Source organism: Macaca nemestrina, chromosome 11 (genome assembly GCF_043159975.1).
Source record: "Macaca nemestrina isolate mMacNem1 chromosome 11, mMacNem.hap1, whole genome shotgun sequence".
In the NCBI taxonomy this organism is placed as follows: Eukaryota; Metazoa; Chordata; class Mammalia; order Primates; family Cercopithecidae; genus Macaca; species Macaca nemestrina.
The window spans coordinates 140,497,930-140,520,427 of record NC_092135.1 but is presented as its reverse complement, the minus strand read 5'-3'; the positions used below and the strand labels follow the sequence as shown (position 1 = coordinate 140,520,427).

General features: G+C 50.0%; 1 protein-coding gene and 1 pseudogene across 3 annotated transcripts in view; one reads left to right on the top strand and one right to left on the bottom strand.

Annotated features, from left to right (window-relative positions):
• Positions 1-22,498, top strand: part of LOC105473739 (contactin-associated protein-like 4) — a 207,606-nt gene that overhangs the window by 18,875 nt on the left and 166,233 nt on the right. For all 3 annotated transcript variants that reach the window (XM_024790372.2, XM_024790371.2, XM_024790373.2), the window contains exon 2: positions 21,992-22,102. In XM_024790372.2, the coding sequence (XP_024646140.2) occupies positions 21,992-22,102 (111 nt within the window). The remainder of the gene's footprint in view (positions 1-21,991; positions 22,103-22,498) is intronic.
• Positions 274-6,307, bottom strand: LOC105473991 (disks large-associated protein 4 pseudogene; annotated as a pseudogene).

Sequence of the window (22,498 nt, the reverse complement as noted above, 5' to 3'; positions counted from 1 at the left end):
AGAAGACGGAGCCGAGAATTTCTCCCAAAATGTCACACCAGTTTCCAGACAGAGGGGACACACAAGAAAAAATCAGAACTGTAGAGACAAAAACTTCAGGGCAGACGGAGGCCATCCCCCGAGAAAGGCAGGCTTGGTGTTCACAGCAGAATACCTCAAAGTCCCAGACGATCTATGTAAATATCATTTTATTTATTTATTTATTCATTTTCCGTTCACACTTAGTTTTCGTGTTTTTTAATGATTTAAAACGATTTTCTTTCCTCCTGCGTCTCAGAGCCTGGTCTGGGCCTCCGGGACATACATCTCGATGCTGTCCATGCTCTCGGCTGAGTTCTGACGCACAGAAGCTGCCCGCTTGGCCACCGGGAGTCTCTCGCGGGCCTCCTGGTGCTGATTGTCGCTGGCGTCTGAGGCCTCGTCGCGGCTCACGGCCGCTTGGATTTGGCTGCTGCTTTGGAACCGGAGTGGGTGGTTTCTTCTCTTCCTTCCTCTTCTTGGGGGTCACCACCAGCTGCCAGCTGTTGGCCTTGAGGTGGTGGAGTTCATCAAATTTCATGCGGATGTCCTCGATGGACAGCTGTAGCAGGTCCCAGAACCCTGCCAGGTCCTGGGCTGTGGGGCATGGGTTGGCATCAGGGTTCAAGTTTTGCTCACAGAGGCCCCGGAACTGCTGGAATTTCTGGGACATCAGTAGCTGGGCATTGCCCACAACACTGAGGACTTTTCCTGAGACTTCTTCAGAGAGGTTGTTCTCTTCGGCCTCCTTGTCCATCTGGCAGCACCAGTCTTCCAGCTGCTCCGTTTCTGCCTGCAGTAGCTTTAGGAACCAGTAGCTGTCTTGGCGGCAGGCCCTGGCTGTGCCGGCTCTGCTGGGAGCTGGAGGAGGTCTCGAGCCAGGGGTCAGGTTGGGGCAGCGAGGACGCCTCGAGGGCAGTCGCTGTTGTCTCCATAGGGAAGGTTACACTTCATCTGGGCAATCTTGGGGCCCTGCCAGGGACCGGCATCAATGCTGGTGGAGTTGGGGGGAGGGGTGCAGTCCGGGAGGCTCCTCTCAGATGACTTACAGCTCGAGTCATTGATATCCTGGGTATCTGAGTCCCTGTCCCACCGGGAGGACATCCCGTGAGAGGCGACGCTGCTTTGCCAGTCGTCCTCTACCTGAACCCCGACGGGAGCGGGACTGGGCTCCGCTTTCGGCACTGGCTGAATGCAGTCAACTTGTCTTCCTATTGATGACAGTTTCCTTTTGGGGGCGGCCTCGGGGTGGGACTCAGAGCTGGTCAGCGTCCCTTGTTCACTTTTCAGAGTTGCATGTTTTGGGAGTGGCTTTGGGGCCTCAAGGGCTGGCGTGACTCCGCCCTGGGTACTGCTGTCCAGGCTGTCCGATGAGTTGCTCAGGCCCGACTGGCTAGTCACCTCGCTCTTGTGGTCCTGGCTATCCAGGTAGGTGTCCTGGGCAGACTCAGTGCTGCTCTGGACTGAGATGAACGGCTTTGAAGTGGTGTGTGGAGGGTGGCGGGGTCTGCTTATATGCCACCAGGCATGATGAACTTGGAAGCATGTGACTATTGCTGAGGCGCCGGTGCTGGGCGGTGGGGAGAGGGACTGCTGGGAGACACTGTCCTCCTCCTGCCTGGACGGCACACAGGCAGCTGTGGCTGCGGAAGCGGAAGTAGCTGGGCACTGGCAAGTCAAGCATCTCCGAGGCTGTGGACTCTGCTTCACTGCAGCCCACCTCATACTGGTCAGTCAGCTCTGCCTCCTGTACCTGCTGCTCAAACAACTGGGGGATCAGGGAGGTCTGTCCAAAAATCCGGCTGATGCAGCTGGAGTCGTCGAGGCTGTCGCTGACGGGGGTGCAGTCCTCTTCCCAGCTCGGACACTTGGAGGGCAGCAGCATGTCCACTGGATCCAGGCGGTCCAGACTCCTGCGGGGGTTGCTCCGCTCTCCCAGTGACTGCTGTGTAGCCCTCAGATAGCTCTGGCCCGAGCCGCGGTCTTGGGTGAGGGCTTGGGGCTGCGGCTGGACTTGTCGCTGTCCTGGTTGCCCATGGCCTTGATGTAGCTGCCACTGCACGTGTGCTGGCACTGGCTGGGGCCCTCAGCCGCGGCATCCGTCTCGCGTGGGGACAGCAGCGTGGTGCTCCACTCGCCGCCGGGGGGCACCTGCAGGTGATGGTAGGCCAGACCCAGGTGGCAGGATTTGGACTTGAGCAGGCTCTTATCCAAGGTGGCCGAGGTCTTCTGGCCGGCCTTGTGGGCGTGGCTGAGGGTCGGAGTGGACCAGGAGCCACGTATGGCATAGTTGGTATCAGTGCCCACCCCAAGGCTGGGGCAGGTGGCTGGGGTGCAGGCGGGGGTGGTGGGGCGGTCAGCCCGGTGGTGGTGTTCCTGCTGGCTTTGAGCATGTGCCCGCTGATGGTGGTGTAGAGGTGCATGAAGTAGCGTGGCTGGCTGCGTTCTGCCTGGCGGCCTGGTGTCATCAGCCCGGAGGCTGGGCCGCTGCTGCGGAAGGTGCCGGCCTCGCCGTCCAAGTTGTCGTCAGAGCTCCACCAGCCTGAGATGTTGGAGCGGCTGCGTTGTTGGGCTCCCCAACCTTGGCTTGCTCCTTGCTTTTGGCCCTCCGGCCCTTGCTGTCCTCCATGCCACCTTCTTGCTGCCATTGCCACCGACCTTGCCCGCTGTGCCCCCAGTGAGGGTGTCTTGGTGAAGAAAAGCCACTGGACTGAGTGGACCAGGTGGCCGATGCCGCCAGGGCCTCGCCACGGGGAACTGGGGGCGCTGAAGCCATCACGGTGGATGGGCAGCTGCTTCTCAAACTGGGCCAGGAGGCTGGCGGGCAGCCGGTTGGTCTTGGTGGCCTGGGCACGGCTGGGGAAGGGGCTCTCCTCTGGCACCTCGAAATGGGAGTTGTAGTGGATGCGGGGAAAGGTGCTGCTGGGCGGGGGCAGCTGGTTGTTGAGGGGAAAGAGGCCCCCCCGTAGGGTGTTCTGTCCGGGGAAGGGGGCCTCGCGGGCGAAGGCCTCCGTGGGAGACAGTAGGTAGGAGTTGCGGTCAGTCCCTGCAAACAGGGGCTCGTGGGGTGGGTCTAGGCTGTCGGAGAGGTGGCGGGGGCGACTGTCACCGAGGTTTTTTATGATCCGAGGGCTGGGGCCCTCACCCTAGCAGGGCGCCCGGGTCACCTCTCCCAGGCAGCAGCTATCCCCCACCGGGCACCTTGGCCACCTCCCCCCGCGCTGGGCCACCCCGCTGCACCGCCGCCTCCTCTGGGGTCCACTCCCAGGTCCGCGCACCTGGGTCCCGGCCCCCGCCCTGCCCCCGCCCACGGGTGCCCCATGCCTCTCCTCCGGCCAGTGCGGTGCACCTAAAAATCCTTTTAAATGTATAGTTGAGTTGATGGCTAAAAGAAAATGACTTTTCCACACGCACAACACTTCTGACACCAATTGTGGGTTTTTTCATCCAAGCAATTTCTCAGTTCTCTTGGACACTGACTTCGTGTCCGAAAGTTTAACTCGATCCCAACACTAACTACCCAGAGCCAGCACTGACCCCACAGACTAAGGGCATGTCCCACAGACTGCTCGCCTCAGACACCAGCTGCGGGTGGTGGACGCCACTCCCAAATCGAATTGTGTTCTCTTGCCTGGCGCAGTAAGGCCAAACGTCCACACTGAGGTTTTGCAGTGGAGAAAAGAAGATGTTTATCTGCAGGGCACCAAGCAAGGAGAATCGGACAGCTCTTGCTAAGACCTGAGCTCCTCAGCGGCCTACAGGTAACACTTTTTAAAGGTGGGAGGCAGAGACTGCTGGCAAAGTTACAAATCAATACTTGCAAGCTAACCATTGGTTTCACCTTAAAAAAAAAAAAAAAAAAAAAAAAGAGAGATCGAGATCGAGATATCTTGAAGTGAGATCCCACAAGTCACAAGTGGATTCAAAGATTCTCTGATTTACAATTGGTTAAGAAGAAGCTGTGTCTAAAACTCCGGGGTCAGCAGAAACAAATGCCAAGTTGTAGACTGTGGGGATCTCCTCCTTCAGGCCCCTTGGGAAGAAATTTAGAACAAAAGGATGCTTGTTTGGTTTTCAAGGCCAGCTTGGTGCCTGTAATTTTCCTTGAATGAACTCAAGATTCTCCTTTATTTCCATGTTTGGGGTGGCCTGGGAGGCCCCTAAGAGGGGTCCCAGCTCCATCTCACTGTAACTTCTGTCTGACTCGCCTACAAAGTGGGGGTTCCCCTGACCTCCTCAGGTCGGGTCGTTTCCTAGGACGTCTCACAGAACCCCAGGAAACACTCACATTTCCTGGTTTGTTACAGAGGGTGTAGACGAGTGGCCAGGAGAGGAACATAGGGCCAGGTCCCAACTTCGCATTTTCCGCCACGGTGCTATGGGGGCGCCTTTATCCATCTCCACCATTTTAGAACATTGCAATCATGGCTTTTTACTCACAAGTGAAAAGTGGTTTCCAGGAGTTATTAGCGTCATTACAGATTTCAGCAATAATTATTGCCATCAGACGTTTGTCAAGGTTTCAAATTGTCAGCTATTTTACATAGTCTCTTTAAATGAAAGAAGACATTAGATTTTATCAGGCACTGTAGTTTTATTTTTTCTTATTTTTGTGTAACTTCAATAAGCGCGTAATGGCAGTATCTCTCCCTGAAGACGTGAATGTTTCTGTAAATGGATTTAATTTTGGAGGCCTCAAATAATTCTTTTTTTTTTTTTTTTTTTGAGACGGAGTCTCGCTCTGTCGCCCAGGCTGGAGTGCAGTGGCCGGGTCTCAGCTCACTGCAAGCTCCGCCTCCCGGGTTCACGCCATTCTCCTGCCTCAGCCTCCGGAGTAGCTGGGACTACAGGCGCCTGGCGCCCGCCACCTCGCCCGGCTAGTTTTTTGTATTTTTAGTAGAGACGGGGTTTCACCATGTTAGCCAGGATGGTCTCGATCTCCTGACCTTGTGATCCGCCCGTCTTGGCCTCCCAAAGTGCTGGGATTACAGGCTTGAGCCACCGCGCCCGGCCAATTCTTCTTTATTTATTTATTTATTTATTTATTGAGATGGAGTCTCACTCTGTCGCCCGGGCTGGAGTGCAGTGGCACAATCTCGGCTCACTGCAAGCTCCGCCTCCTGGGTTCACGCCATTCTCCTGCCTCAGCCTCCCAAGTAGCTAGGACTACAGGCACCTGCCACTACGCCCAGCTAATTTATATATACATATGTATTTTTTAGTAGAGATGGAGTTTCACCGTGTTAGCCAGGATGGTCTTGATCTCCTGACCTCGTGATCCGCCCACCTCAGCCTCCCAAAGTGCTGGGATTACAGGTGTGAGCCACCGCACCCAGCCTCAAATCATTCTTAAAACTTGTGGATGTAGGTTCATATTTATAAAGAAAAATGCAAGATACATGCATGGTAGGGTTGTAAACCTCCTGTTGATTTCTGAGGAAAATAGTATTTCACCTTGCCACCTTCATGGAAGATGAAATTATTTCAAGTAGCCTCCTCAGGTGACTTTCTGTCTACAATTATCAGCCAATCCTGGTGAAAATCGTATGAAACATGTAAATAGCTGTCATTGTGTAGGTTATATAAATGGATGAATGAAAACCATGAGGCCCGGCCTCTCAGGTTTTTGTTTGTTTGTTTTTTGTTTTTTGGTTTTTTTTGAGACGGAGTCTCGTTCAGTCGCCCAGGCTGGAGTGCAGTGGTGCGATCTCGGCTCACTGCAAGCTCCGCCTCCCGGGTTCACGCCATTCTCCTGCCTCAGCCTCCCAAGTAGCTGGGACCAGAGGACGCCCGGCTAATTTTTTGCATTTTTAGTGGAGACGGGGTTTCACTGTGTTAGTCAGGATGGTCTCGATCTCCTGACCTCGTGATCCACCCGCCTCAGCCGCCCAAAGTGCTGGGATTACAGGCGTGAGCCACCGCGCCCGGCCGCCCCTCAGGTATTTAAACGTCCTCCAATTTCCCTGCTCCCCTGGGTACACACACCTTTGAATATCATCTAAGTTTCTGCTTTTGTAATAGGAATGGTGTATGATTTTGATTCAACATCAAGTGAAATGATTATTTTGTAGAAGGTACCTTGGTGTTTGTCCAATGTGTGTGTTTGATTTTGTGGACGCACGGGACCGCCAGCCGCAATGTCCTCCACACAAGGACTGCCAGCCGCAATGTCCTCCACACGGCAGCTCTTGAGCCTCGTGGCCTCCAGATTTCTTGACTCTTGACATTTGAAGACCCCCAAAAATGTCTGACTTGGGGGGTTGTATCTATTGATATTTATATTAGACATGAATACTGAGAATGTTTTTAAACATATATTAATTGATTTTAAAATAACACTACAAACCCATTACAGGCTGACATAAAACATACTTTCTTCAGAAAGCTTCATTTTCCAAAACAAAAGAACAAATAGTGAGGAGCCTTACTTCTCTCCAACGCCTGGTTCACAGGTACAGATGTTCCATGTAGCTTCCGGAAAACTCTATTGTATGTCTGTTAGAAAAAGAGAGTGAAAAGGCAAACAATGTCTTAGAATTATTATAAAAATAGCTTTGACTTCATGTGTCCCCTTGAAGGGCCTTGGGGAACCTCGGGGGTTCCAGGGAGCCATGCTTTGAGGACTGCTGCTACAGAAGCACCTGTGGTGAATTTGTGACTTGCTGTCCCCGTCACCATCGTGATGGGCGGCCACCCCCCAGCTTCTGCCAGCAGCCTCTGCGGCCATCTGTCTCCAGGAATTCCCTTGGCTAAAGAGCATTGCCTGGCCTCGCTAGTGCTCCTTTCAGGGGAGCCCACAGCGGTTGCTAGACAGTGAGGGGCACAGAGGGCTGACCCCTCCCCTGGACTCCCGATGCCTCCACAAGGCCAGCCTGTACCACGTGCTCTGGTGGGGTCAGCTGGGTCCTTCCCTGAGACCCTGGTGCAGCCCGACGTCGCTCCCATCCGCTGTCTGCAGGTGCGGACCCCTGACTATTGGCCTGGGGATGACTCACAGGCAGTCTCCTCTGTTGCCAGGGGTAGGTCCGCTGGAAGCCTCTCTGGTCCACCACACACAAACTCAGGCCGTGTCCATCCCACGTCCCGCTGGGCTCTGCCCCTGGAGCTCCATGCCCTGTGCTGCCTCACAGCTGCAAGCTGCCACCTCCTTTTCAGATTCTGATTGCTGATTTCTGCTTCAAAAAAAAAAAAAAAAAAATCAGAAGCCTGGATTTTGTCAGTGCTCTCCGGAAAACGTCCTGGTCCAGCATAAATGAGTGTTACTCCCTCTTGGTACAAGGTTATCCGGGAAACATGCCATCTCCTCATGGACAGAGGCTCCCGGGAAGACACGCCATCTCCTCATGGACAGAGGCTCCCGGGAACCATCCCAGGGAAGACCCTGAGGGAAAAAGCAAAGGCCGGGGCAGGTGCCCTTGGAGACACCCAGGGGAGCACAGAGCCTCCGACTCGCTCACCTGCCGACGCGAACGGGCACTTCCTAAAGTGGCCTCGTCCTGGTCTTGCGCCGGGGGTCCCTGGCTAAGGGGCATTTTAGTTATTTTCTTCAACTCACTTTATACTCTGAGAGTGTCCAAATTATCAAAACTGTATTTCTGAAGGATGAAAAAGGTATTTCTTGTGTAATTTAGGTTTGATGTTAAACACCTGAAAACAGAAACCACATCTCTGAAGTGAATTTGATAGTATTGTTACCTCAGAGAGTAACTGACATCACAGGGGAAAGTTTTCTAATTGTGTTATAAAATATGAATGTGTCACAAACGTTGAAGACACTCTTACTACATCAGAGTCCTCCTGAGGATTTTAAAGTGCCCAACACTGAAGTTTCACAGGCGAAATCGCCTTGGCTTCAAGGATCGCACACATGCTAGGGAAACGCCGTAACTTTATCTCCAGGTCCATAGAAAAGCTGTGCGAGGTGCAGAAAGGCACGGCAGACATCTCGCTTATTTCTGTTTAAAAAGCTGCCTTCTTAGGTATCGGCTGCTGATGTCCTGAAGTGATTCCTTCACCCAGACTCTGCTTCGGCTCTTTTGTCCTATTTCTTAATTACTGTGGGTTTTATTATTTTTAAAATAATTTAACCAGTTCACTATTATTTCAGCAGTGCTCTAAAATGTGATTATGACAATCTCCACAGTAATCTAACAGTGAAAATTAGATCCTTGTCCACAAATCCAGAGGAGAAAATTGAGTGCTCAGGTGACATTAAGTGGCCATGCAGATCCTCTACATTGAACACAGGCTCGCATCAGAAGCTGGTCTAGGTCAGCAGGCTGTGTGGTGCGGAGAGGACCATGTTCCTGCGGCCACAGAGCTGTCCCCCAGTAAGATGACCTGGCAGGAGGATGACAGGTGGTTGTGACTCAGCTGGGTTTGGATACAGACACAGGCAAACTGGTGTGGTCACAGGAAAGGAATCCTTGAAATCACATTTCTCTTTTGCAATCCTGAAGCTATCCTAGATGATTATTTTCTTCTGAATTTGTGGAGTAATTTTTATGTCAGATCTTACTTCCATGATAGGCTTATTAACAGTAGCCCTTAAAAAATTTTTACTGTCTGCTGTAAGACTTAACATATACATACTTAACCTATTCAAGTCTGAATGAACATAATATTATACCAACCTGTGTATGGTTCAAAGGTAAACAACTTCCATTTTTCCTTCCTTTGTGCTGTTTTTGCCATACATTCTACTGCTACACATTTATTAACCACACGATACATCATTACCATCTTTGCTTCAGGCAGACAATTACATTTTAAAGTAACTTTAAAAATTATATATTTTATAATGACCCCTGTTTTTACCATTTCCAGAACTTTTTAGTCTTTTGTCTAGGTCCAAACTTTCCACTAATGTCATGCTCCTTTTGCCTGAGTAACTTCCTTTAAAATGTCTTGTAGTGAAGGCCTACCTGCAATGAATTATTCAGCTTCTTCTGATCTGGAAATGTCTTTACCTCACCTTGAAATAATACTTTAAAAGCTACTATTGCTGGTGCATGATTCTCGGTTGGCACCGTTTTTCTTTCAGCATTTATGGGGTTGCTTTATTGTCTCCTGATGGTACAGTCATGAGGATAACTCTGCTCTAATTCTCGTCTTTTCGCTTGGTACACAGGCATCTTTTCCCCTCCGGTTGTCTTCAAGATCTTTCCTTTACCTTTGTTCTTCAGTAGTGTGGTTATGATGCATCTGCTATAAATATGATTTTGTGTTTTATTTACACTGCTTGGTTTTAGCTGAGATATTTGAATCTGTACTTTGTTTCCTTTCATTGAAAGTGGAAAATTCTTGGCCATTGTCTATTCAAATACATCCTCTTTCCTTGTGTTTCTCTCATTTTCCTCTTATTCACTAATTACACATATATTGGTTTGATATTATCTGAGCTCTTGTACACTCTTTTCTTTTTTCCACATTGTGTTTCAGTTTATACAATTTCAAATGATTTATCTTCAAGTATACTGATTTTCCTCTGCTAGGTTCAACCAGCTTATAAGTCTGTCAACATACTTCTTTATCTCTGATACCACGTTTTTTATTCCCAGCATTTTCCTCTGCCTGTTTTAGATTTCATCTCTCTGCTGAAATCCCCTCACATGCTTTTTAAAAAACATTTTTCACCTTTTCTTCTAGTTCCCTTAATACATGGACTATAGTCATTTGAACTTCCAGTCAAGAGATGAAACATCTTGGACTTCCCTGTGTCTGGTTCTGTTGACTGTTTTACCTCTTGACAATAGGTTATATTTTTCGATCTTCTCTGTATTGAACTTTTTGATTGAATAATAGGTACCACATGCAAAACAAACAAACAAAAAAAACCTAAGAGACAGATAACTAGTATTTCCTTCCTGAGATAGCATGCCTCTTCCTTTTCCTAAGTGCTGTTGAGTTACTTTGGTCACTAGTTGAGCCACGTGTTGGGTTTCTTGTTGGGTTTCTTGTTTGGGTTTCTTGAAACCACGTTTGGGTTTCTTGTTAAAATTCCTCCATTGGGTGCTGTGGTTGCCTTGGGCTCAGTGTAGTATCTGGAGTGCTGGAGGGTTTTTCTCAGTGTTCCTGCCACACCTTTGGCTTCTGGAAGCTCTGTGTGACTTGTGTCACTGAGGTGGCACCTTCCTTCACAGCAGAACACTCTTGCCTGCTACTCAGTGCCTGGCCTGGGTTGGAGCAGCGGTGTTCTCAGTTCTCCGGGTGCAGGCATGGCATCCAGCATGTCGTGTGCATTGGGCCTCAGCAGTGTGCACTGTGTTCTGTCCAGCCCCCTCCCAGCAAAATGCTGCCTGTGCCTCGTTCAGCCAAGATCTTCTGCCTCCTGCCACTAATCGCAGAGCTCTGCTTCTATCTGAGCAGAATCTTGAGCCCAAAAATATTTCCTCCCCATCCCGCAGGCTCATGGCTTTTGCTTTCTCCCCTTCCCCAGATGTAGATCTGGGCCTGAGCCCTGTAGGCCATGGTCTTTATTTTGTCTAAGAGGCAGGCTGGCCTGGGCTTGTCCTCAGTCGCAGCTGGGCACCTTGGACACCTGTGCCTCTGAGGGGAGCTCTCTCCAGCCTCCTCCTCTGTACCCCATCTTTCTCGTGAGCACCCAGTGAGGCCTAGAGAAAGAGCTGGGATCTGCCAGAGGGCTGCTAGGTCTGAAGCCTCAGTTATTCCAAATTGCCTCAGAAGCCCACAGCCAGCCTTCAAAATTAATTATAGCCACTTTCCTCCCACCTTCCCTGAGGGCAGACACCATTTTTTCCTGTTCTCCACCAAAGGTGGGGCCAACCACGTGGTACACCTCTGCTCCAAGGACCTGAAGAATCTTTGAAACCCAGTTTACTTGGTTGTCTTGTGACCTCAGCTCACTGAAAAGCTCCAGAAAAGTCACAATTTATCTCATTGTTAGAATGGGAGTCACTTCATCTTTTGCAGGTCTCTATACCCAAAACGGAGGGACATCTGCAGCTAGAGTAGCCCCCACTGTGGAAACTCTTAGCTGCCTGTTTTTATACGTAGGCATAATGTGTTTGGCACATCCCACTCTGATATTGTTTAATTTTATTTTTTAAATTTTAAATCAAAATTGGGTACATATAGATATATAAATATAAATATAGATGCGTTTGTATATGTATGTATGTCTGTAAACACACACACACACCCCCACACATATAATTTAAAATCAAATCATAATAGCAAGCCTGGGATGAAAAGCTACCATCTTCTGCTGCCTCCCTGGAGACCCTGCCCTTGACTCTGGCTCTAGTGACCCCGTGATTATTCACCATAATTGGTGTCTGATGGTGGCCCTGTGATTATCCCTGTTATTATTCACTGTGGTCTGTGTCTGATGGTGGCTCCATGATTATTTACTGTAGTTGGTGTCCAATGGCTGCCCTGTGATTATTCACTGTGGTCAGAGCCTGACAGTGGCCTGTGATTGTTCAGCTGTAGTTGATGTCCGCTGGCTGCCCCGCAATTACTCACTGTGGTCAGTGTCCGATGGTGGCCCCGTGATTATTTGGCTGTAGTCGGTGTCCACTGGGCTTACGGTGTCTGATGAGAAAGTCACTCTCCTTTGTCACTTGTCCCCATTTCACATTCCCTTCCTCATCCTGGTCAACAGCGGCACCATGGGTTTTTATGAACTGCTTCGTTCCATTTACCCAGGTGCTGAGCTGGCATCTCTGGGTCTAGAGAAGCTTCCTTGGATCTCATATGTTTCCCCAAGAAGACTCCAACTCTGGAATGTTTCTGGCAGTGGCTTTCTGAGCAGCAGAATGGGGTCCTGGGATGCCCTCGGTTCCCCGTGCTCAGACCTGGGCTCTGCCCTCCCTGGCTGCTCCTGGGTGCCCAGGGTTTCTCCAGATGAGCTCCTCGGTGGTCCTCATGGTGCGGCCCCAGAGCACAGTGCCAGCCTTACCCGGGACCTTGTTGGAAATGCGTAGCCTTGGTTCTTCCCCAGGCTGCTAAATCTGAAACTCTGGGGTGGGCCCAGCCATCGCGTTTTCACAAGCCCTCCAGGAGGCTCTGCACAAAGTCCTGGACCTCTAGGTGGGCACCTGCAGCTGTCTGGATGGGGGGTGAAGGATTCTTCTGTTTCTAGTCGATGCCCGGCCCATCCCCTGAGCTCTTGTCTGCATGGAGGGTGAGGGATCATCCCCTGAGCTCTTGTCTGCATGGAGGGTGAGGAACTCTTCTGTTTCTAGCTGACACCCAGCCGATCCCTTGAGCTCAGCCTCCCCCATCCCTGCCCCATGATGCGCAAGGCCCCTGTGGTTGAGCCTCCACTGTCCACCAGCTCGCCCATCCCTGAACAGTGCCCAGGGAGAGGGGTGGCCACGGAGAGGCTGTGGCCCACGCCATACTGGCCAGGATCACCCACGGCCCCACTGTGACATCGCTGCACCCACACATGTCGCTTTTTGTTGTGAATTTTAAATTAGGGATGCAATGGGGATAGGTATTTTGTTAAATGAGTGCTATTTTGTGTTACTTGGGATATAGAACAAATGTCATAAAGTCCTATTCTTATTTCTCCTGTAACTCAGTATACTATAAACTGATTACATTATCAAAGTTAGTGTAATGGTTTGAAAATTGTATTTATTTTTAATACTTCTCCATATACATTATGTTGTGTATTATTATGCACGAAATTAGATCATGTGAATGTGACAAGGAGTATATGCTATGTCTCTTGAACAAAAATTCATCAGAAACAGCCGTCAATTGCATATTTTCTTTGCAGTTACATCAGTTCTGTTATCATTCTGATAACTGAAGCAAAGCTTGCCAAATGTTGGGTGGTGACTCTTGACATTAAGACTGTAAATATCTGTACCATCAAGACATTCCTCCAGTTTATATTTTAGCACATTAATTCATTTTGGGATACATATAATGTTTTAAAGCTCCATGTTTAAGGCAAGATTCAAATGATGACATGCAGCGTCATTGAGTTTCCAAGACTGTTTCCTGGATCGTTGGTTTTGCAGATTACTGGCTCCTTCTGTCCTTCCACCCGACGCCCCTGGTTCCCTGGGTCACACCCTGCCCTTCATAGGTACCACTGCTGTGCCTGTCCCCAGGGCTGCCAGTCATGCCACAGGGACAGGAGTGTGAGCATGGGTTTGTGTGTCCATGGGTAGCCATGAATGTGCACATGTGTGAGTGCATGTGATATTTTGTAACTGGGCATGAGTGTGTGCACCTGAGTGTGTATGTAACTGCATGTGAATGTGTTATTGTGTGGACATGTGTGAGGGTGTCATATGTGTGTGTGGATGTGTGCATGCATATGCACATGGCCGTGTGTCTGCGTGAGTGTGAGCACTCGTGTGAGAGCATACCTGTGGGTGTGCATGCATGTGCACATGGCCGCGTGTCTGCGTGTGAGCACTTCTGTGGTGTGTGAGAGCGCATCTGTGGCTGTGCATGCATGCGAGAGTGTCTGAGCATGGGAGTCAGCAGCACCCATCTTCTCGTGGGCTTCTCTGAAGCCCTGCTCCTGTCTGAGCCCCTCCTTCCCTCCAGGGTGTCTCCTGCTGCCCGTGGCTGTCCACCACGCTGTCTTTGGAGTCGGTGTTTGCCCTGACTGCCTGAGGCCCCTGCTCCAGGTCAGACCCCGTGTGTGATGGTGTGTGTGACTACAGCCTCCCCTTCACTGAGCTGGAAACACTCCCTGGGCTGTCTTGGAGGTGCTGGGGGTCAGTGACCCCCTACATGGAGTGTCCTGAGGCTGGGCCTCTGGCTCCTCTGTCCCATGTGGGTCCTCAGGGCCACCTGGGGGGCCTGGGCCCTGTCTGTGAAGCCAGCTCTGGACCCACAGCCCCACTTTAAATAACTAATTTCAAACCCTTCTTGTGTTTGAAGTTAATGTTTGCAAACTGCTGGTCCAGCTGTGTCTTTTTAATGTTCCTGCTGTGCAGAGCGTGCAAATTTGAAAATTCTGTGACCTCAATGTGTGAATTCCTTCCAAATAATGCTTCCTGCGAATCACTTCCTGGCATCGTGGATGTTCACTGACTTTTCTTCCTTTAATCAGAAATATTATTAAGGCCTCCCCTACTTGCTGCTGCACCTGGCTGGACGGCGGGGGCTAAATACTTTTCCCTCAGAAACCTGTTGAATTCCTACGTGTTTAAGATGTGTGCCCAATGGGAGTCAAGGTTAAAGTGTGTCCTTGCTGTGTAGACATCAGGGTCTCAGAGAGTGAAAGATCACAGCTAACTAACATGACACGCTATGCACGCCTCACCCAGCACCTGCCCACTGCCTGCCGAGTTCTAGGGGTTGGAAGTTAAAATGGAATTACTGCCTGATGGTTAGCGAGGTGCTCCCAGATGTGGTCTTTGGATAGACCACACATGTCATTTTCCACCTGTTCTTCTCAGTGACGAGGGATGTGTGGCAGCCAACGGCGAGCATCACAGACTCACCGACCTTGTCCCAGAGTGGGTGGAGAATTCAACCAGAAAGGCCAAGCCCCCCATCCTGTGCCCAGGTCCCCCAGTTGTGCCACTGCATGGCCAAGCGGCCTTGAGAGACTTGAGCACCTGCGCAGCGCTCCTGCTTCCTCCAGGCACCACTCCAGACGGAGCAGACGGGTGTAAAATGTGCCCCTTGAGAGACGCGAACACCCACACAGTGCACCTGCTTCCTCCAGACGGAACGGCCAGGTGTAAATGTGCTCCTTGAGAGACTCGAGCACCAGCACAGTGCACCTGCTTCCTCCAGACGGAGCAGACGGGTGTAAAATGTGCTCCTTGAGAGACGCGAGCACCAGCACAGTCCACCTGCTTCCTCCAGGTACCACTCCAGACGGAGTGCCAGGTGTAAAATGTGCCCCGTGAGAGACTCAAGTACCCGCACAATGCACCTGCTTCCTCCAGACGGAACGGCCAGGTATAAAATGTGCCCCTTGAGAGACCTGAGCGCTCACACACAGTGCTCCTGCTTCCTCCAGGTATCACTGCAGACGAGGCGGCCGGGTGTAAAACGTGCCCCTGGGCATCTCCAGTGATAAGGAACAGCCCACAAGGCCAGGACTCACGCGCCTCCTCAGCAAAGCTATAAATACACGGATTTGCCTTTCCATAAATTGAGTCCAGATGCTTCCTGACAAAGAAAAGAGAAAGAACACTTTTTATTGAATAGTATTTTTGTATGTCTGAGTTACATATTTACAGCCCAGAACCACCAGCTGGTCACTGGGAGGTGGTTCACTGACCAGCCCTTGATGGGCAAGTGATGTTTAGATTTCAGTATTTTAAATATGCTATTCTGCTCATTTAATTTTTAAAATGCATTTGAATATTATTTGCAAAAGCACCCAGATCTATTTGAGGGACATTGTGTCTTTTGTCTCTAAATATGGTGAATGCACTGTTGCAGAAGCTAGATGCAGCCGGCCGCCTGGGGCTGCCTGGTCCGCCTGGCCCCTGAGTTCCTAACAGTCAGAGAGTGGGATCCTGAGACCCTCGAACGTGAATTCCACCTGTGCCCCTGGTCTCAGTGGGTCTTTGTGGACCCAGGGCAACATTTTCCAGACTCAACTTGGCTCGAGTCAGCAACTGATCATTATTGTTTGAACCGGATTTGAACCATCTTCATCAATTCCATAAAAGGAAAAACAACAGGCTCTTAAACTATTTGCAGATTGAGCAAATGCCTGTACAGCTGGTTGGCTCTCTGTCCTGATGGGCTGTTTCTAAGCATGTCATCTTTTTCCTCTAAAATCTCCAAACATCTGGCCTGCTGATACTGATGATCGGTTTCAGGGACCCTGAGTCCCTCAGACACGGAGGCACTGTCCCCTCCACATCAGAGCCAGTGGCAGGGCACCCCAAGTCCCTCAGAGACGGAGGCACTGTCCCCTCCACGTCAGGGCCAGTCGCGGGATACCCCAAGTCCCTCAGAGACAGAGGCACTGTCCCCTCCACGTCAGGGCCAGTGGCGGGACACCCGGACCCAGCCTCTTGCCCCATCTGCAGCACATCTTCACTTTTGGGTGAGCTGAGGAAATTTGACAGGCCCGTGTGGCCCTGTCCACTCAAAGCTGAGAGTGTCTCCTGCAGCCAAGTGCACCCCTGGAGTCTGCAGGGACAGCAATTCTGGTTTCCATCACCAAAAAGATGGCTTTCCTATTTGGGGCTGTACGCCGGGAATCACAGGGTTTGCTGTCAGGCTTGACTGTGCCCAACACAGTGGCTGAGGCTCACCTGTGCCATTTTAATAGAGGCATCAAAACTTCGACATGGAATCCCATCGGTAATGGCACCAAAGCCTGTTTCCAAATTCTAATCTGGGCAAGCCTTTGGGGGTTCCATTTCGGAGGCATCGTGAATAGCGCTGCATTGGGCATTCTTTGTCTTTGGTGGACTTAGGTTTTGTTTCTGTGGAGTGCAGGTCCAGGAGCGGGCTTGTTAGAGGAGAAGGGGATTAGTTCGACCAGTTACAGCCCAGGAGCTCCCAGTGGCTGCTCACTGAACTCTCCGGCCAGCACCATGAGGGCTTCCGTTCCTCCACGTCGTGCTGATGTGTTCAGTTCTGGAATTTACGTTAGGACGTCGTGCATCTCACTCCCAACAAATGTCTTTAGGTTTTTTTTATTCCAGTTTAACTTGTTCTATGGAATATTTAGAGCCAAGAAGAGCTATGATTTTTTTATTCCCATAGGCCGAGTGGTGACTCACATTAAACACACACACACAACACAGAAATACTGTACACCACATTGACACACACACAACACAGAAATACTGTACACATTGGATTGGACATTTATACACAAAACAATACACACAGACACACACCACACACATGCACCATACCACACACATTTATACACACACAATACACACAGGCACCACACACCACACCACACGCTTATATACACACCACATAACACACACATGTACATAGACATACACACAACACACATATACACAGACACAGCACATACACACCCACATATATACAGCATACACACACTATACCACATACATTTATACACACACCACACACACAAACACACATATACACAGAGGCATAACACACACGCCATACCACACACATTCTATACACACACACCACAAAAAAAAAAAAAAACAAAAAAAAACAACAAAAAAAAACCACACACACCACATCACACACACAGGTAGAAATTTAAGAAGAAAAAAATTTTGTAATGAAATGTTCATTTTTGTCAGTCTAGAAAACACATTCTCGAATTTACTTTTGTGGGTAATCTGTGTGTTTTGCACAGGTCTTCTGACCAAGGTGCACTCCAGATTGAACAGGTCAGCAGGGGAACAATCTATGTTCAGAGAGCTTCCACTTAAAAATCTTATTTGGCCTATTTAAATACTAACTTTTGGTTTAATTTTCTAGAGAAACTCGGAAAACATCACATTTTTATTTTTATGTGGTAGTTTTCCCCAAGTTGAATTTCGTTTTTATGGAATCAATAAAAAATAGATCTCATTCTGAAGGGAAAAGTTTTTCCCCAAAACTAGAACCTAAGTGATGTTTTAAGATCATCACCTGGAAATTCTGAAGTTGGAATCTTTTAAAACCATTTTTAAAACATTTTAGCCGGGCGTGGTGGCTCACGCCTGTAATCCCAGCACTTTGGGAGGCCGAGGCGGGTGGATCACAAGGTCAGGAGATCGAGACCACGGTGAAACCCTGTCTCTACTAAAAATACAAAAAAAAATTAGCCGGGCGCGGTTGTGGGCGCCTGTAGTCCCAGCTACTCGGGAGGCTGAGGCAGGAGAATGGCGTGAACCCGGGAGGCGGAGCTTGCAGTGAGCCGAGATCTTGCCACTGTACTCCAGCCTGGGCGACAGAGCGAGACTCCGTCTCAAAAAAAAAAAAAAAAAAAAACAAAACATTTTACCTGCCCTAATTCAATAATTATTTGATAATTCTTTTCTCTGATTAGATTCTGTTGCCTTTGCCTCATGGAAGAAAGCTGTGGTTGGTAAAATGAGCTGATTCTAGATCTGTACGAAGCAAATATGTGGTGCCAGGGTTCACTGTGGGTCCACTATAGATATGTACATATGTGCAGGCACACCTACATGCACACACACATAAGCACATGCACACACGTATGTGCCAGGCTCACACACATGTACAGACATGCACACACACACAATATGTGCCAGGCTCACACACATTCAGACATGCACACACAAGCACACACCTATGTGCCATGCTCACACGCATGTACACACATACACATCACATGTGCCTATGTGCACATCACAAGACACACGTGCACACATACATATGTACAATTAAATGGCACCAAAAATGGAAACTTATTTTCAGTGATTGAAAAACTGTTTTTGGAGCCTTGTGCTGATGAGATTGTAGTGTCAGAGAGGCGATCCCAGGGAGCAGGAGTAAGAACAGAGAGGAGAGGCTCCCGCAGAGGCCTGGGAAGCCGTCGGAAGGCTGTACTATTGATCTATGAAGTGTCAGCTGTGGCCCTGGGACCGGCCCTCTGGGACCTGCTGGGAGCATGAGCATTGCCTGTGAGAATGGTCTGCTGAGATCACAGGAGAGAAGGCTCTTTCAGCACCTTGGGGTAGGGATGCTGGGGTGACAAGTGCCCTCCACTCTGGGCTGGGTGTCTGCTATGCAAGCCCACCGTTGCCACGGCCATGCTGGGTGACAGGTCACCCACACACAGTGGCTTACGAGACGGGCGTCTGCCATCCTGCCAGGGGTGAAGTTCTGCTGATGGGGGAGAGAGGAGCAGGCATGAACACGGGGTGGGGGTTCCACTGAACAGACAGGATCTGGGAGGGTCCTAGGAGGCAGGAAGCGGTGGAGCCACAGGAATTGTGTCCATGCTGCTCACACAGACGAGGGCCCTGAGGGCTCAGCGGGACAGGGTGGCCACAGTGGGGTCTGTCCAGCCTCGGCAGCTGTTCAGAACCATCATCACCTGAGCAGGGCAGAGACAGACCCGTGAGAGCATTTAGATGAAAAGCACGTGGGCGTGATGTAGAGTCGGCCTCACTGCGGCATCCCCCAGGTGGAAGAGTTTGGTTAGTTGAGGCTGCAGGTTCTCTCCTCATTCTTTCTATTTAGACAGTGCAATGGTGGCAGATGCTGCTGCCTGATAAACTGGTGGGAGGAGTGTCTGGCTGTGCCTGGGAGTGTGATGCTCACCGCACCGTCCGGGCCTCGGCCGCGCCCCCACCTCCCAGCATCTGCTCACACCTGGACACGAACGTCCCCACACACAGAGGGCCAGTTGCCCACTCTCAACTGCTCCCACTTCTCTTCAGATCATTCGTTCACTCCCCATCCTGTATTATTTTTAAGGATTTTCTTAAAAATAGGATTTGATATTCTGTGTAACAGCAATACTGAAAATCATGTTACCTGACACTGTATTTAATATTTATTTATGGCCAGCAAAGTGACATCTCAGTCTGTCTTATCTCCTTTCATATTAAGCAGTAAGTGTGCGGAACTGGAAAGCTGGATGATTTTGTAAGTCAGTTTGAAAAGTCCGCTTGCAGCTCTATGGAAATAACATGATAGGACGTATGCCTGTGCACTATAACTCTCCAGAAATAACACGATAGCACATATTCCTGTGCACTCTGACTCTCCGGAAATAACGTGATAGCACGTATTCCTGTGCACTCTGACTCTCCGCAAAAACATGATAGTACATTTTCCTGTGCACTCTAACTCTCCAGAAATAACACGATAGCACGTATTCCTGTGCACTATAACTCTCTGGAAATCACATGATAGCATGTATTCCTGTGCACTATAACTAACTTCGAACAGAAGTTACTGTATGAAAATCCCAAAACACCTGCTAGTTCTTCCTGGTCCAGCAAGCCCTGGTTCAGGGAAAACAGCTCCATGTACTGGAGCCTCATTTGGAGCCGATGAGGACTCTGGAGAGCCTCACCCCAGCCCTGCCAGCATCACCACCGAGCAGGCACGGTACCTGGACTACCGAAGGCTGCCCCCTGTCCCACCGAGCCCACAGCTTCAGGGTGGTGGGGACGTGGTGAACTCGGAATTCCAGGAGCCAGGGCCCATGGCTGCCCTTCTTTGGCTGTGCAGTGAGGTCCTTGGTCAGAAGCAATGCCGTGTGGACCCCATGGTGGGGTGGGGCTTTCTGAGTCAGGGATGGCAGTTTTGGCCACAGTGTGGCACACAGGGAAGGCAAATCCATGCCCCAGAGTGTCTGTTCCAGTCAGGACAGAAAAGCTCCCCAGGGAGCTGCTGCTCCCTGATGGAAGCCGTGGATGTGACCACCTGCTCCAGGCAGCTGGCCGACCCCAGGGGAATGGTGCCACCTTGGGGCTCTGTGCTGGCCTCTGCTGCCAGCTGATGGCACTCGGCAGTGGCGGTAACCGGTCAGCGTTGGTGGGTGGCGTCCACGGTGCTGAGTCCAGGGTCACTGCCTGAAGTTCTGACCACTGGGGGGATTTCGCCTCCCCACTGCCCTCAGGGATGTCTTGGGCAGGGGCTGCGGTGCTGCCATCCCCCACTTCTGGGCGATGCCTGCACATGGCATAGAACCTTCTGGAAAACTGGCCCGAGTCTACTTGTCTTCTGTCAACTGATCTAGGGAATTCTCCATGAGGCCACAGGTACAGGAGACAGACAGCCGCGTGGCAGGAGTGGGGACCAGGGATGTTACTTCCTTACTCGTGCCTTCAGGGCTTACACCAGAACCATGTACACACCACATCCATTTGGTGACGAGAGCAGCTGTGCATGCTGGACTCTACGACATTGGGGCATAAGATAAACCCGGCTCATGTGGCAGCTCAGGGCCCATGGTTACATGTGCAGTTTCTACCAGGGCCCAGCAGCAGGCCAAGTTCACACATGAACAACATGATTGCAGGGTTCATGAACACAGCACCAGTCTCTGCCATATAGGGCCTAAGTAGTGTCCCCCAGTAAAGCTTTATAATTTTGTCTGCTTTGTCTTGAATACAGTAGCCTCCCCTATCAGTGGAGGAAGGCTGGCAAGATACCCAGTGGGTGCCTGAGGCGGTGACTAGCACCAACCCCCACTAGGCTCCAACTTTTCCTGCACACACAGTGACAGCAATGTTTACGTATAGATTAGGCACAGCGAGAGATTACAAACAGATAATAAAACAGAACAATTTTAACTACATACTGTAGTAAAATTTAAGTGAACATGGTCTCCCTTTTTCTCAGAATCTCTCACTGTACTGTACTGAGCTGTTTGAGGGGCAAGGTTGACCACAGGTAACAAACCTGGGAAGGAGAAACCTCGGGTAACGGGGAGACTATGGCGTCTTGAGAGCCGTGTTCTCGTGGACTCTACATTTTCACTGTGGCTGTACGTGATTATTTTAAATTATATTTTTAACCGTTTAGGGGTCTAGGGATGTGGTCAATATTGGAATGTTCATTATCGAGCCCACTTTTTCATGAAATCTTTTTGTTTCTAATAATTTGACTTTATTATTAGTTCTTCTTTAAGTGATGGACATTTCCATCACCCTTCCGTGTCTCGAACCTTCCTTTCCTTTCTTCTGTCATCTACAACTTAATTCCTCCATGGCTCAATGGGAGTGCCGGGGGGCAGGCCTCCCTTTCCAACCCCAGCTCATCTTCCCCATGAAGGCTCATGTCATCTATGGGGTTCATAAGTGTGTTACATGTGAGCGCATGCTAGAATGAGTGTGTCATGTATGAGCATGGCATGTGTGTGTCATGTTACTGTGTCATGTGAGCATGTCATGTGTGAGCATGTCCGGTATGGGTGTGCTATAGTGTGTCATATGAGTGCATCATGTATGAGCGTGTCGTGTGTGAGCGTGTCATGTGTCGTGTGTGAGCATGTCATGTGAGCGTGTCATATGTGAGCATGTCGTGTGTGAGCGTGTCACACGTGAGCCTGTGCCATAACGAGGTGCTGACCTGATGTGGTGTTTCCCCGCAGATCACTGTGAGGAGCCCCTCGTGTCCACCCTACCCTCGTCGTCCTTCAGCAGCTCCTCCGAGCTGTCCAGCAGCCACAGTCCCAGCTTCGCCAGACTGAACCGGAGGGACGGTAGGTCCACTTCCCATCTCTTACTGATCCATGGTGGAGCTCGTACAGTTTCAAGAATCAGCATCGCTTTTGCTAAGGGGTCATAAGTAAATTACTCAATGCGCAGAAAATAAAATTCTGAGTATTAAACAGGTTTGCAGGTATGTTTCTGTTAGAAATGCATAGCGTGTAAATGTTCTATCCATAGATCAAGATTGGCAGTGCGGGTTTCTCTCTGTACTGGTCTGTGGAGGGGACTGGGCAGGACAGGGCACGGGTGGCATGTGCCTAAGCATTGAGTATACCCAGTTCCATATGAAAATGTGCACAGGAAATGGCATATACCAGGTTCTATTTATCTTGGAAAACGTATTTTCTATCACAACTATTCAATTTTTTGGGTACACAAGCCGCATT